The sequence below is a fragment of the Malaclemys terrapin genome, chromosome 7 (assembly GCF_027887155.1).
Source record: "Malaclemys terrapin pileata isolate rMalTer1 chromosome 7, rMalTer1.hap1, whole genome shotgun sequence".
In the NCBI taxonomy this organism is placed as follows: Eukaryota; Metazoa; Chordata; order Testudines; family Emydidae; genus Malaclemys; species Malaclemys terrapin.
In genome coordinates, this window is record NC_071511.1 from 96,348,331 (window position 1) to 96,363,197 (window position 14,867).

At 37.7% G+C, this 14,867-nt stretch overlaps 1 protein-coding gene across 2 annotated transcripts in view; it reads left to right on the plus strand.

The window, feature by feature from the left end:
* Positions 1 to 14,867, plus strand: part of MYOF (myoferlin) — a 104,797-nt gene that overhangs the window by 1,735 nt on the left and 88,195 nt on the right. For both annotated transcript variants that reach the window (XM_054033985.1, XM_054033986.1), the window contains exons 2-3: positions 9,996 to 10,051; positions 12,209 to 12,300. In XM_054033985.1, coding sequence (XP_053889960.1) covers positions 9,996 to 10,051; positions 12,209 to 12,300 — 148 coding nt within the window. The remainder of the gene's footprint in view (positions 1 to 9,995; positions 10,052 to 12,208; positions 12,301 to 14,867) is intronic.

A 14,867-nucleotide genomic window follows, 5' to 3' on the forward strand; every position in this document is an offset into this window, starting at 1 on the left:
TACACTTATGGTGTGTTTCGTAGGAAGGCCATTTTTTCCCAGCATGTTCCATAATCTAAATCAATGTTATTGTTAGCAAGGTGTATGCCAACAGAGTGGCAACACCTTTATTCTACTAAATTTGTTCCAGATCTCCCCCCCCCCCCCACACACACACAGAATACAATTTGGAGATTATATTCCAAAATAAAACAAACCAGTAAAAAAAAGTTTCAGAGCCACAGGTTTAGAATATGTTAAAACTTCAGTGGGAGTTGTGTGTGCTCAGTACTTCTGTGGGAGTTGGCCCTTAGACATGCCAGTTATGAAAAAGATTTATCAATTTAGACCCTGGTCCTGCAAACATTTATACACGAGTATCTTTACAGATAAGCAAACTCTGTGTGACTATTCACATGTGAAAATTTCTCACATTCATAAGCATTTGCAGGATCGTAGCTTTAGTTTCTTTCATTAGCTTCTGATGTGTGTATCAGGTATTAAAAATACAATTTTATCTCTACCTTGAATAGCGCTCATTAGTATTTACATAGTAATGTATAGCTGGCATAATTAACACACACTGCCATATTGAGTAAATGTTATCCTGAGATATGCACAAAACCCTGTAGTGATAGACTATCTGCACTAGTTTTTCTTTTTTTCCCCAAGAACTTTTTTCCTCAGCCCTGTGAGCTTGACCTTTGTTTTTTATTTACATAAGGAACAGCTCATCATTTAAAGAGAACTACACACCCAAATGTAAACTAATGCTGCAAACACAGAAGCTGTAATAGCAGATTTCTGAGCTTGTCATAATTTTGTATTAAATGAAAGCATTATTGAAATGGATAAGGAAAAAGTGTGAGACCATACCAAAATGGTATTAAACACTAAAAGTTAAGGCAATAAAACATTTTTACATGTGAGAGATAGTAAACTAGAAAAAACCCCTGAAACTTCCTTCCTTTAGATGTAATAGAAGACATGTTTGCTTATATGCGTAATCAATAGTATGACATTTATTGACTTTCTGCTTCCTTTTGACATGTAGCATTCAGTTCTGACGTAAAATTATTTGGAGCTATGACTTCTGTTTTGTTGGGCCAACTGGGCTAATAATAGGCTGATGCATTTTTTGTTTTTTTTATTATTAATTAATCTCTCTTCTGGGTTTAAGGGCTTGTCTATATGGGAAAATCAATTTGCAGAATTATAGTGGTATAATTATAAAACTTTAGCTATGCCAGTGTAAATCTCCATGGAGACACTCAGGGAATAAAAGTGACTTTGTTCTGATTTAATTACTCCATAACGTTATATTTACTGGTTTTCAGAGGTTAGTTTAGCCACTCTCCACATTCTGGAAGGACCCAAGGTACCACTGGACAATCTTAATTCTGTCTTAATGAAGTTTTTGAGCATGTAATTATATTAAAGTTGGGGATGATGGTTTTTAAAGTATATTTTGGTAAGGAAGTGTGGCGTATTAGCCCATATGATACCACTGTCAGATTATTTTTAAAAAGGTAGATATAGGTTTTCTAACATCATATGATGCTTATTTCTGCTATTGTGCCATCCCCTGAAGTCAACAATGATGAATTAAAATAATGTGATTCAATTTGACTTCTGAGTGTGGGGTGATAGCAGTATGGTTAGAATTTTTGAGGAAGGAGCACCTTATCCTAAACAAAATTCATATCTAGTTAGTGAAATTCTTCTGGTTAACATGCACATCTCACCTATCAAGAACACTGACAAATATTCACACTAAAAATGAATTACCATTTCCAATACCGGGTATTAGAAAATTATAGCCAGAAGTAGTTGTCATACTGTCTGGAGTGGCTCACAACCGTGAATACCTACCTCAGGGCAGACTGTCAAAAACAGCGCAGACATCCCGAACTGATGGTATGTTCTATAATTCGATTTCATCAAGCCAGTAACAAATGTGAACTCCTGGATCACTATAACAGTCTCGCCATGGAGCCACACACACTCCCTTTAAACTCTCCAGTCTGTCTTGCCACCCAGGCACGTTGGATGTAGTGATAAATGATCACTTACACCAAAAATCACAAAATATTCAGGTTGCTTTCAGTCCCAAGACATGAGTCACTTACGCCAGATCCATTTGTATATTATATCTCACACCAAAGACACTGCCTGTAGCCAATTCTGTAATAAACTAACTTAAAGGTTCATTAACTAGGAAAAATAAATGAGAGTTATTGAAAGGTTAGAGCAAGGAAACATATAAACAAATTAATTGCAATCTAAATCTTAAGAGTGACAGAGTTGTAATGATCTGTCAATTCAAAGTGTTTTTCAGGGCAGACCAAGGAGTTACCCCGGGGGATCTCTGGCTTCAGTTTGGTTTCTCTGACCCTGTGAGAGTTCAAATAGAAAAGAAAGGGACAATTTTCCTGTGTCTTTGTTTTATTTCCTTCATTCAGTCTCCAAGTCCATAGGACAAGCCTCCGTGCACATAGCGTTTCCAAGGTATGATAGGGGCATTCATGTCTAAACACTAAATACATTCTTATAATACCTATTTTGAGCAACATTAACACATACATGAACTGGTCTGGTCTCCAGCTATGAGTTTGTCAGTTCTTATCTAATGCCTGCAGCCTTGGCACAAGCTGGCAACTGACCTGCCAGCATCATACCCCCCAATGCAAAACAGGTGTAAGAAAGGATGTCACTGACGCTCCTGAATATGCATCAGAATAACCCCAGCCACTACATTTTGCTTTCCCTTTAAACAAATTATTTCCATATCAAATTCCTGTATGGCTATACTCCAACAAAGTAATCTAGAATTGGTTCCCTTAGCTCAGTGCAACCATGTCAAAGCAGCGTGATCTGTTAAAACCTGACATTTTTTTATTACACAAACAAGGTTTACGTTGCTTAACAGCCCAAACGATGGCATAGCATTCCTGCTCAATGATAGCATAGTTCTGTTCAGTATGGTTAGTTTTTTTACTCAAGAAGGCAATGGGATGTTGCTTGTTTCCCACCCCATTCTGCATTAGGACCGCACCTAACCTGATGTTAGAAGCATTAGTGCATGATATAATTGATTTGCTGAAATCAGCACTGGCCAAAACAGGCTCTTTGGACAATGCCTCTTATGTCCTGAAAGCCTTTTTCACAAGCCTCTGTCAATACCATCCAGTCTTGTTTCCCCTTTTTTGTAAGGTCTGTTATGGGGGGCCACAATGGCACTAAACCTCTTTATAAATCTCTGGTAATAGCTGGCCAGACCAATAAAGGATTGGACCTGCTTCTGGATTCGTGGGGCAGGCAAGTTCCTAATCGCTTTCTACTTTTAAAGGATCAGAGCAAACAAAACCACTGCCCACCCTGTGTCCTAGGTGGTATACCTCTGCAATCCCCATTTTGCATTTGGAGACCTTGACAGTGAGGTTGGTTTCTTCAAGCCTTTGTAACACAATTTCCATGTGATTCAAGTGTCTTTCCAGAAACTACTGAAAATAGCCAATCATCTATATAGGTCTTGGCAAATGTTTATAATCCCTGAGCACCTCATTGGCAAGCCTCTAAAACCTAACTGCTGCACTGATTAATCCAGAAGGCATACCCTTAAACTCATATAAGTCATATTCGACTATAAAAGCTTATTTTTCTTGAGCATGCTCATCTAAGGGGATTTGCCGGTACTCATGAGTAATGATTATGAATTTTGCACTCCCCAACAGAGCCAGTAGGTCCTCTATTTGGTGTGTGGGGTATGGATCAGGTTAGGTGATAGTGTTTAGCTTCCTAAAGTCCACACAAAACCTCATGGCTTTATCCTTTTTAGGTATTGTCACAACAGGAGATACCCAGGGACTTTAGTAATTACTCCCATCTCCAGCATGCTATCTACCTCTTCCTGGATCTGTTTCTGCATTTCCCCTTTAGCACAATATGCCTTGCTAGGAGCAGGGCGTGGCCCTGCTATTTCAATGGAATGTATAATCTTGTCAGTTAAACCTGACCAGTTGGAAAATACCTCTTTGTGGTGCTTCAATAAGGCCAGCCTTACCTGCTTTTGGACTGGATCCAAACCCTCTCCTGCATTTCTCAGGCACAACTACCTGCTTGCAAACCTCACCAGGACAATGCTTTTTCCCTATGGAAACCTCCCTATATAACAAATCTCCTTATACAAAAAATCTACCATTTCCTTCCCCAGCTGAGGTATTATATTCTAAGCTGCAACCCCTGTCCTTGTCCAGAGAAGGGACATCTTGTTAAGCTTTACAAACTCCTTCTGAGTCTCACCTAAGTTTAGCGCAGACTCCAGCACAGCAGAAGAAGCCTCAAATTCCTTCTCAGAAGCTACTACTCTCAATAGACAAAGGACTGAGGGCATTCCTCCCCACCCCCACAACTTTGCCTGCTGTCTACAGACAGCCGGTGAGTCAGGGCCATACTCTCTCTGGCTGCATGTTATAACATGAACCGCTTAAATGTGGCTAAAATGATAGAGGGAAACAAGCACTTATAAAGTTTGTGGAAGATACCAAGCTGGGAGGGGTTGCAAGTGCTTTGGAGGATAGGATTAAAATTCAAAATGATCTGGACAAACTGGAGAAATGATCTGAAGTAAATAGGATGAAATTCAATAAGGACAAATGCAAAATACTCCACTTAGGAAGGAATGTCAGTTGCACACATACAAAATGGGAAATCACTGCCTAAGAAGGAGTACTGTGGAAAGGGATCTAGGGATCATAGTGGATCACAGCTAAATATGAGTCAACAATGTAATGCTGTTGCAAAAAAAGCAAACATCATTTTGGGATGTATTAGCAGGGGTATTGTAAGCAAGACACGAGAAGTAATTCTTCTGCTCTACTCAGTGCTGATTAGGCCTCAACTGGAGTATTGTTTCCAGTTCTGGGTGCCACATTTCAGGAAAGATGTGGACAAATTGAAGAAAGTTCAGAGAAGAGCAACAAAAATGAGTAAAGGGCTAGAAAACATGACCTATGAGGGAAGATTGAAAAAATTGGGTTTGTTTAGTCTGGAGAAGAGAAGACTGAGAGGGGACAGGATAACGGTTTTCAAGTACATGAAAGGTTGTTACAAGGAGGAGGGAAAAAAAGTGTTCTCCTTAACCTCTGAGGATAGGATAAGAAGAAAGGGGCTTAAATTGCAGCAAGGGCGGTTTAGGTTGGACATTAGGAAAAACTTCCTAACTGTCAGAGTGGTTAAGCACGGGAATAAATTGCCTAGGGAGGTTGTAGAATCTCCATCATTGGGGATTTTTAAGAGCAGGTTGGACAACACTTGTCAGGGATGGTCTAGATAATACTAGATGACCTCTTGAGGTCACTTCCAGTTCCATGATTCTATGAAATTTCACCCTTAAAATCCTCCCACTTAAGGTGGACTTTAATCAGGGGCACAATCACAGAAAATTGAGCCAAAACTAAAATATTTAGACTTTTGCCAGGAAGTCTATCTTCTTCCCTTACCAAGCTTTCCTTAATCAATGTGACCTAGGATGCCATGTCCCTTCAGCCTGTACGTTCAGTGCCATTCACTCTAGCAGTCTTACTAAATTCTTCACTACCTTACCAATACTCAGTCCTACTATACTTTATGAAGCCATCTGCTCCTGTACTGTTTCCTCTGGGATCATGGTGTTAGCATTAGCACTCATGGTGGTAGCACTGGCACTTACTATGGGGGTTCTGGGTGCAGATTGTGGGGTGACCTTAAGTTTGAGGCAATTTGGTTTTATATGGCCAGGAGTCCCACAGTGATGGCAGACTACCTGCTTTCCCTTAGGGTAAGAGATTTTAAAATCTGGGCTCCTTTGATGTTTTTTAACAAAGTTGGGGTTAGGTTTATTCCCAGACCCCTCCTCCCTCTTAACATGGGGAACAGGATCATTTCCCTTTCCCTGCGGTTTGTGCCCTGCATGAGCCCTTGACTCAATATATTTATCTGCAATTTCTGCTGCCTCCAAAACTGTGGAAGGTTTTCTATCACAGATGGCAGCTTTTATCTCAGCAGTTACTGTCCCCACAACAATTGTTCTCGAAGCAGTTCTGCTGCAGCGGTTTTTATGGCATCTGGGGCAGTGGGGTGCTCAGACCCTGCTCCGTGCTCAAAGTCCATGAGCAAAGCTCTCAGTTTCTGATCAGAGGCTCTTTATGGGATAATCCCCTATCCTTATGTAATTTTTTCAAGGTTCTTTGTGTCAAGACCCTCATATGACTGCGATTCACTCATTATATCTAATCTTTAACACTTAAAAACTCTTGATATCAAATGTAAACTTTTAACAGCACTGGGGTTATGATCTATAAACCCAACTGACCAGTGACATGAGAATCCTGCCAAGATTTTGTGTCACACCAATTGTCACATTATCTGGAGTGGGTCACGACCGTGAGTGCCTACCTCAGGGCAGACTGTCAAAAACAGGGCAGACACCCCAAACTGGTGGCTTGTTCTATAATTAGATTTCATCAAGCCAGTAACAAATGTGAACTCCTGGATCACTATAACAGTCTCGCCATGGAGTCACACACAGTCCCTTTAAACTCCAGTCTATCTTGCTACTCCGGCGAGCTGGACTTAGTGATAAATGATCACTTACACCAAAAATAATGAAATATTCAGGTTGCTTCCAGTCCCAAGAGACTAGTCACTTACCCCAGATCCATTTGTATCTTAGATCACACACCAAAAACAATGCCTGTAGCCAATTCTGTAATAAAATAACTTAAATGTCTAACAACTAAACATAAACACAAATGAGTGGCAATCTAAATTCTAAGAGTGACAGAGTTGTAGTGATCTGTCCATTCAAAGTGTCTTTCAGGGCAGACCCAGTGGTAACCCCTGGTGATCTCTGGCTTCAGTTTGGTGTCTCTGACCCTGTGAGAGTTCAAACAGCAAAGAGATGGAAAATTTTCCCATGTCTTTGTTTTATTTCCTTCATTCGGCCTTTCAGTCCATAGGACAAGCTTCCTTACACGTAGCATTTCCAAGGTGCGATACAGCCATTCACCAATCCTTTGTATTGCAATGTTTCTTGATGGCCCATCTGATTTTGATAGTTCTTCTCGACGGATAGGGGAAAACTCTCTCCCTGTCTGAGTTCACAAGTTTAGAGCAAACATTTTCTAAGTTATAAAGCAAAACTTACGTATTTCCTTATAGCCTGGAATTCAGACATTACAAATAAGATTAATGCATGCAGCAACTTGCAGACATTTTATCGGGTCTAAACACTAAATACATGCTTATGAGACTAATGCCTATTTTGAGCAACATTAACATATATGAACTGGTCTGGTCTCCAGCTATGAGTTTGTCAATTCTTAGCTAATGCCTGCAGTCTTGGCAAAAGTTTGCATCTGGCTTGCCAGCGTCACAGTAGTACCATAAATCTATTTGTAAACTGACACTAACAAAGACAAAGCAGGGGAGATATAACCTGTCTTTATTTCTGGTATCTGTAAGTTAAGTGTGCTTTATTAACAAAGAAAGTAATATAAAAATAGCCTATATATGATCATTCCTTACCTAAAGGTGAGGCCAAAAGAAAAACAATAGATGGCCCACTGCCCTACTGTGCAATTTACCCAGATTTGATTCTCATCAAATGATATGATTTTGAGTCTTGCTTTTCACGGTTGGGTTCACATTGGCTGAAGAATGGGTAATACTGAATGGCCCCAAAGGGAATCCTCTTGGCCAAGAAATGTTGCTATAGCATAGTATCTTAAATGGGAAGGGAAAAGTTCTTTGCTACAGGTACAAAAACAAAGTAAAATAAGTGGTATTAAAAGAATGGTAAAATAGATGAATACAAAGAGGCAACATAAAATGAAGGGAATAAACACTAAAAATCAACCTCAAATGTGTTAGCTCCACATATGGACTGACTTAAATTATGTATGTTTTTTAACAAAATCCTGTTAATTTAACCCATACACCCCAAAATCCTTCTCAATACTCTCAAATATATGACATAAAATATTTTTTTCTCAGCATACACTATAGTATGTACAGTATAAATGAAATCATGGACCTTATTTTTATTTTACTATTATTTTTTAGTAATTAGTACTAGGTAGTCAAGAATGAGCTCTCCCCCTTGTCAAGAATGATCCTGGCCAGTGTTTACACTACACGTCCCTTACATTACACTACAGGATTGTGACTGAGGTGTTAGCTGGCTTGAGTGGGGATTGTAGTGCTTTTATCCATCAGTTCAATCAGGATTGTCTCTATGGTATAATTCCACATTACATGGAATTGCCAGTAGGAATCCTTCCTCTGACAACCCCACCTTCTGTTGAGCAAAAGACTGGGAATCTCAAGATCTGTTCTGAACCCCAGATTTTCCTGGTAGCCATGCTTAGCAGTGCAGCATTATTGATTAGGTGACCTCAGTATATAGGTTTGTGAGAAGAGCTGTGGGAATAATTGATTTTTCAGTTTGCTGGCATTTCTGAAAAATCAAAAAATCAAAATAAAATAAAAAACAAAATTTGTTTTGGGTCAAAATGAAACAAATATTTCAACATTTTTGGAGAATTGAAAAGTTGAAAAAAACCATTTCAGAGTGAATGAAAAGTTTTATTTTGATTTTGAGCTTTTTAATATTTAAAATAAAATTAAAGGAAATTTCTAAACAAAAAGTCATTTCAAATTAAAAAATCAAAATATTTAATTTCAGAAATGTCAAAACAAAACATTTAGATTATTTTCAGAACATTTGTCTTTTGTTTTCTTTTTTGACTAGCTCTAACTATGAAGTGGAACTCAGGCTGATTTTATGACAATTAGTTCTTTGTTCTGCAAGATGTGAGCTTACTGCACGATAGATTATAAATGCTGTTTCCTTTGTGGTATGATGTGAGTCAGTATCCTGCATAATTTGTGGCCAATTCCTGTTACAGAATTATGTGTCAGTTCCTTGCAATGTACAGTATGGGCTAATTTTTCAGTGCCTTCCATTTTCATCCAATAGAAAGAGCCATCAAATCCCACCACCTGCGTAATGTGGAAACTGACTTAATATTGCCTCACCAACCTTCACAAAGTTTTACTGACAATTATAGTTGTAACTTGCAAATGACAATGTGAGCTTGTAATATTGCTTCACTAAAGGAGTGAAGGTAAGAAAGAGGGCAAGTAAAACGTCTGTAAATGTCAATCTTTCTAGTGATATCTCTGTATTAACTAACTAAACAATTAGTTCATTTAGAATAGACGTGATAATGAGTAAGGCTAATATATTAGTTATTCTTGTGTGGCACACACTTCCCCTTATAAATTTGCATTTGTTCAGTGAGTGTACTGTATTTTATGTTGGCAAGCGTCAAGCAAGAGACAATGTTTTCCTTCCTCCATACATATTTTTATTTTATTTTCTATATATAAAGAAAAAGTCAAAACACCTAGGATCAAAATGTTAGCTGATGTAAATTTGTTATAATGGGGGAATCCTCTTGGATTCTGTTCTCCTTTCTATGGGTGAAATTCACACGGACAAGTCTGAAGGGTTTTGTAAGAGCCTCCGCACCACTTAAACGGCACTGTGCCTCTGAAGGGGAGGAGCTTGGGTAGAATGGCCATGCCAGACATAATCTACCCGCTCTGGTTGTGCACCATGGCATACCCCAGGGGAAATAGGCTGGTTTACACGGAAGTAGAGCCAGTGGCTGGGAGCCTCCACGTAGGGGATGCAACTATGTGCAGAAATGGCAGTCAGTGTATTGATGCATTGCAGCATTGCAAGTTGGAGGTAAGAATTCCATCCACCTAACCCCCTAGAAACCTCTGCACGGAGCCTATTTACTCAGAGGAGTGAATTCCCCTTACATGCATGTGTAATTCTCATTGGTATCAATATCTGCACATATGAAATATTTTATGAAAGAAAATAGAAAGATTATATTATTATTTTACTTAATATTCTAATCCTTTAATAGAAGCAAACAATCACATTTTATTTTTATTTGCAGATGAAAAAAAGAAAACAAAGAAAATTGATAGTGAACTCAACCCTGTTTGGAACGAGGTGACTTATTCTCATAACGTTTTTGTTTTTAATATATGGTACAGTGCATTATGGCTATAAAATTAGTATATTAGTCACTGCAGTTATGAATCTGAGATACAGATAGGATTTAAAGTAAAATACTTTCCTATAAGGTGACAGTAAATGTGTTTTAAAGCTGAGTGAACAAACACAAAGTGGGATGGGTGATCCAGTGCATATAGTGTGCCTGGACTTTCAGAAAGCCTTTAACAAGGTCCCTCACCAAAGGCTTGTAAGCAAAGTAAAGAGCCATGGGATAAGAGGGAAAGGTCTTCTCATGAATCAGTAACTGGTTAAAAGCTAGGAAACAAATGGTAGGAATAAATGCTGAGTTTTCACAGCAAAGAGAGGTAAATAGCAGGGTCCCCCAGTGATCTACACTGGAACCTGTGCTGTTCAATGTAGTCATAAATGATCTGAAAAAAAGGATAACAGTAAGGTGACAATGTATGCAGATGATGCAAAATTACTGAAGTTAGTTAAATCTAAAGCAGACTGTGAAGTTACAAAGATATCTCACAAAACTGGGTGACTGGGCAACCAAATGGCAGATGAAATTCAGTGCTGATCATTGCAAAATAATGCACATTGGAAAACATAATCCCAACTATACATACAAACTGACGGGGTCTAAATTAGCTGTTACCACGTAAGAAAGAGATATTGGAGTCATCATGGATAGTTCTCTGATACCAGCTGCTCAATGTGCAGCAGCAGTCAAAAAAGCTAACAGAGTGTCGGGAACCATTGGGAAAAGGATAGGTAAGACGACAGAAAATATCATTATGCCATTATTTAAATATATGGTACGCTAACACCTTGAATACTACATGCTGTTCTGGTGGCCCCATTTAAAAAATGATAAATATAAAGTGGAAAAGGTACAGAGAAGGGCAACGAAAATGATTAGGGGTATGGAACAGCTTCCATATGAGGAGAAATTAATAATAATAGGACTACTGAGTTTAGAAAGTGATGATGAAGGGGGGCTATGATAGAGGTCTATAAAATCATGAATGGTGTTGAGAAAGTGATATGGGAGTGTTATTTACCCCTTCACATAATACAAGAACCAGGGATCACTCAATGAAATTAGTAAGTAGGAAGTTACATAAGGAAGTGTTTCATCACACAATGCTCAGTCTGTGGAACTTGTTGCCAGCAGATGTTGTGAAGGAGAAAAGTGTGAGTAGGTTCAAAAACCAATTAGATAAGAATAGGTCCATCAATGGCTATTAGCCAAGATGGTCAGGGATGCAACCCCATCCTCTGGATGTCCCTAAACCTCCAGCTACCAGAAGCTGGGGCTGGGACTTGTACTGTTCTTTCCCTCTGAAGCATCTGGCACCAGCCACTGTCAAAAGACAGGATACCAGGCTAGACAGATCATTGGTCTGACCCGGTTTGGCCATTCTTATGTTCTTATGAGCTGTGACAATTGTATCTCATCTCATTTTAAGTAAATGTAGATGGATTTCTGGTTTGTTAGGGCCTGCTTCTCCTGTCATTGAAGTCAAAGGAAGTTTTGACATTGCTATTAATAGTGGCATGACTTGGTCCTTGATATGAGCACTGCCACTTTAATAATTAACTGTACACCAAAAGTAATGAAAAATGGTAATGCAAGTTAGGGCTAGGTGTCTAGAGGGGTGTCACAAAGGTCAGTGTTAGTTTTAGCTATATTTAGCATTCTCTTTAATGAGCTAGAAGAGAGGTTAAAGTGCATACACATGAAAGTCATGGGTCATCATATCTACAAATAAGAGAAGGGTGTAGAAACACAAAGGCCTGAAATGATGACTGAACTTGGAATAGGCCCAGGTCTTATGAAGCCAAATAAATTATTTATATTAATACAAGGGAGGAGCACTAGAAGTACTATAATGGGGCACTATTAAGAAACTCTCCTTTTTAATTGCAATGTACCAATAACAAGTCAAAATGTACTACAGACATGTTCTGAAGTTTTTCACTTCATTTTCCAGATATGTAGATGTAAGATCAGTCAGGTTTAACTGTGTTACTAAATGTAATGTTCATTCATGAAAAGTTTTATTGTTCGTCTTCATATTGTTAAGGTATTTTGTATTTCAGCTGTATTGATCAGTGGTTTTTGCTCCAATTCTCTTTGTACAGATTCTTGAATTTGATTTGAAAGGGATAGCACTCGATGTTTCATCATCCCTGACCATTATTGTGAAAGATTTTGAAACAATTGGACAAAACAAGTATGTACTTTTTTCATTGTTAAATTCATCTAATTTTCAATGTAATTCAAAAGGCCAAACAAAAACTATGAATCTGATATTTCACTACAAACAAATAATTGCTGCTATTAGATTGGTTGGTTGATTGAATTGGCTGACATTTTATTGTTTTATTGTGCTCTAATGATTCTCTGTGTTTTAGGCCTGTGGTCTTCTCTTTGCTCACTGTGGTCTTCTCCCTCACCGGTCTTTCTGTTTTGTTGCTCTGGAGGGAGACTTCAGCCTTCTCCGTACACTTGACCTTGTGCACAAAGTTATTTCCTCCTTTTTCTGCCAGAGATTGAGCTTCAGCCATACAATTGATATTCATGGGTTTTGGATCAAATGCATCAGACAAAAGCTCTTCCAGATAGCAGTCAGAAAACCAGTTCTAGTTAGTTTCAACAAAGTCGATGTTCATTGGTAATTTTACAGAATTAGAAAATAAATGACAGATAGTTAAACCCATTCTTACCTGGATGAATATTGCAGGAAGCATTGATAGATTGATACTAAACTAAAAATTATAGGCTACTGAAAGATGGTCTTATAGACAATATATCTGGTCTCTTCCTCAGTGGAAGATCTGTCAGAACAGGTAGGTCTGTTTTTTGTTTTTTTTTTCTTACTGTTAATGATATTGAAGAAATAGTCATGTTGTATAAAGGCAGCTATTTTTACATGAAAGGGAAAAGACATAACTAAAAGATCAGGGGGTAATGCAATTCTTTGTTTTTAGTGCTGGAAGTTTTGTATCCAAGAGTTTTTATGTTTTATCTTTACATTTTTATAAAATGTCAACTAATAGAATGAGAGAGACAATACTGCAAACAACTAATAGAATAACTATCAAGGATAAACTCATCAGAAGTATTTAGTTCCCTAATATTTGAAAGCTAAAATTAAATAGAATATGTAAGGTCCTGTAAATTAAGCTGGTCAGTATAACTAAAACAAGTAAAATGCTATTGCATAGAACACTTACTAAAAAATCCAGAAAATCATTTTTTCCCAGGGAATTGTGTAGTTCCTGGAATACAAAACTTTCATGTTTGGGATATATGCTTATAAACAGTTTCCTAGACATGTAACAAAGATTTGCTACGTTGCAAAATGCATTTTGCATAAAACTATACATTATGCATGGAAAGGTTTCACTGCAATTAAATTATGGCCTACTTATGTACAGTATGTAGATAACATTGTAGTATAGATTTTCAGTATTTTGTCATAATTATTATTTGTATTGCCATAGTGCCTATTAGCCCTAGTTGTGGAAATCATGATATCTGAAGAAAAAAATTGACACAGAAAAGTCTGCCAGCCCTGCTGAGTTCTTGAGATGGATTTTGCATGACATCACCAAAAGACGGGAGAATTCTTATCTGAACCTTTGAACAGGGTCAGCTCAATATCTGGGCTAAGATTCCAGTCGATTCTTATTTTTTCCAAACTAGATAATCTATCCTTAATCCAAAATCATATTTGCAAACATCAGCCGTGTCTGTTTGTATTTCTCAAAAGAATGATCATGGGCTAATCATTACAAATATTGACATCTTTGTTTATGGATAGGAGTTAGCTCACACTTCTGTATTCTATGTACACATAAAAACTGAACAAAGAAGACCCCCTGGGAAAGTGGCATACTATATATGGAGCTACGAAAAGCATATTCATGCAAAGTAAATAGGAGGATGGTGAAATAACTATTTCACAATCACTAACTTTTAATGGTCATAAACTAATGCTCATTTGATGTGTGCACACAATGTTTCTGATTAATTTAAAAATAGCCACCATCATTTCCAAAGGAAAAAAAGAATAAAACAGTAGGATTTAGAACAAAAGTCACTTGGGATTTACACCAAAGTCATTCTAGTCTTTCACAGCTTCTATTCTTTTAGCACCCTTTCATATTACATTTTCAATATTTTATATAAATAAGTACACTTCTTTGTAAAAATGTCACACACAATCAATAATAGGGAACAAATTCATTCCAAAGGTTGCTATAAATTGCATTGTGGGCTTTCATGTTTATTGTCTCTCAGTGATTTCAGAGGAAATCCATTCAATTTACAAATAATGAGATTTTTTTTTAAATTATCCAAGCCTGCAAGCTCAAGCCAGAATCTGAAAGCCACACTGTGTTCTTTCTGTCTCATGCATCATTGACTTAACTGAAATGTATTACAGGTGTAGTTAAAGTGGACAGCTTGAGGTAAAAAATCTGCAGTTGGAATATAAGCATTCTGTTGAAACATATTATTATTTATTTGTATTACAGTAGCACTTCAGAGCCCCATTCAGGACCCCACTGTGGTAGGTGCAGTACAAAACACAGAACAAAAAGATGGTCCTGCCCCAAAGAGTTAATAAGTAGATGACAGAGTTCACTCTCTGATAGGTAAGCTGAAAAAAGAACACAGTTAAGAGGTCTTTCAAAACATAGTTACATATGTGTAGTTCTTCAGTGTTCTAAAGAAATCCAGTGCCACACATTCAGCAGCAACAGAATAGGGAGTAGTGAAATGCGTGGTTTGTTT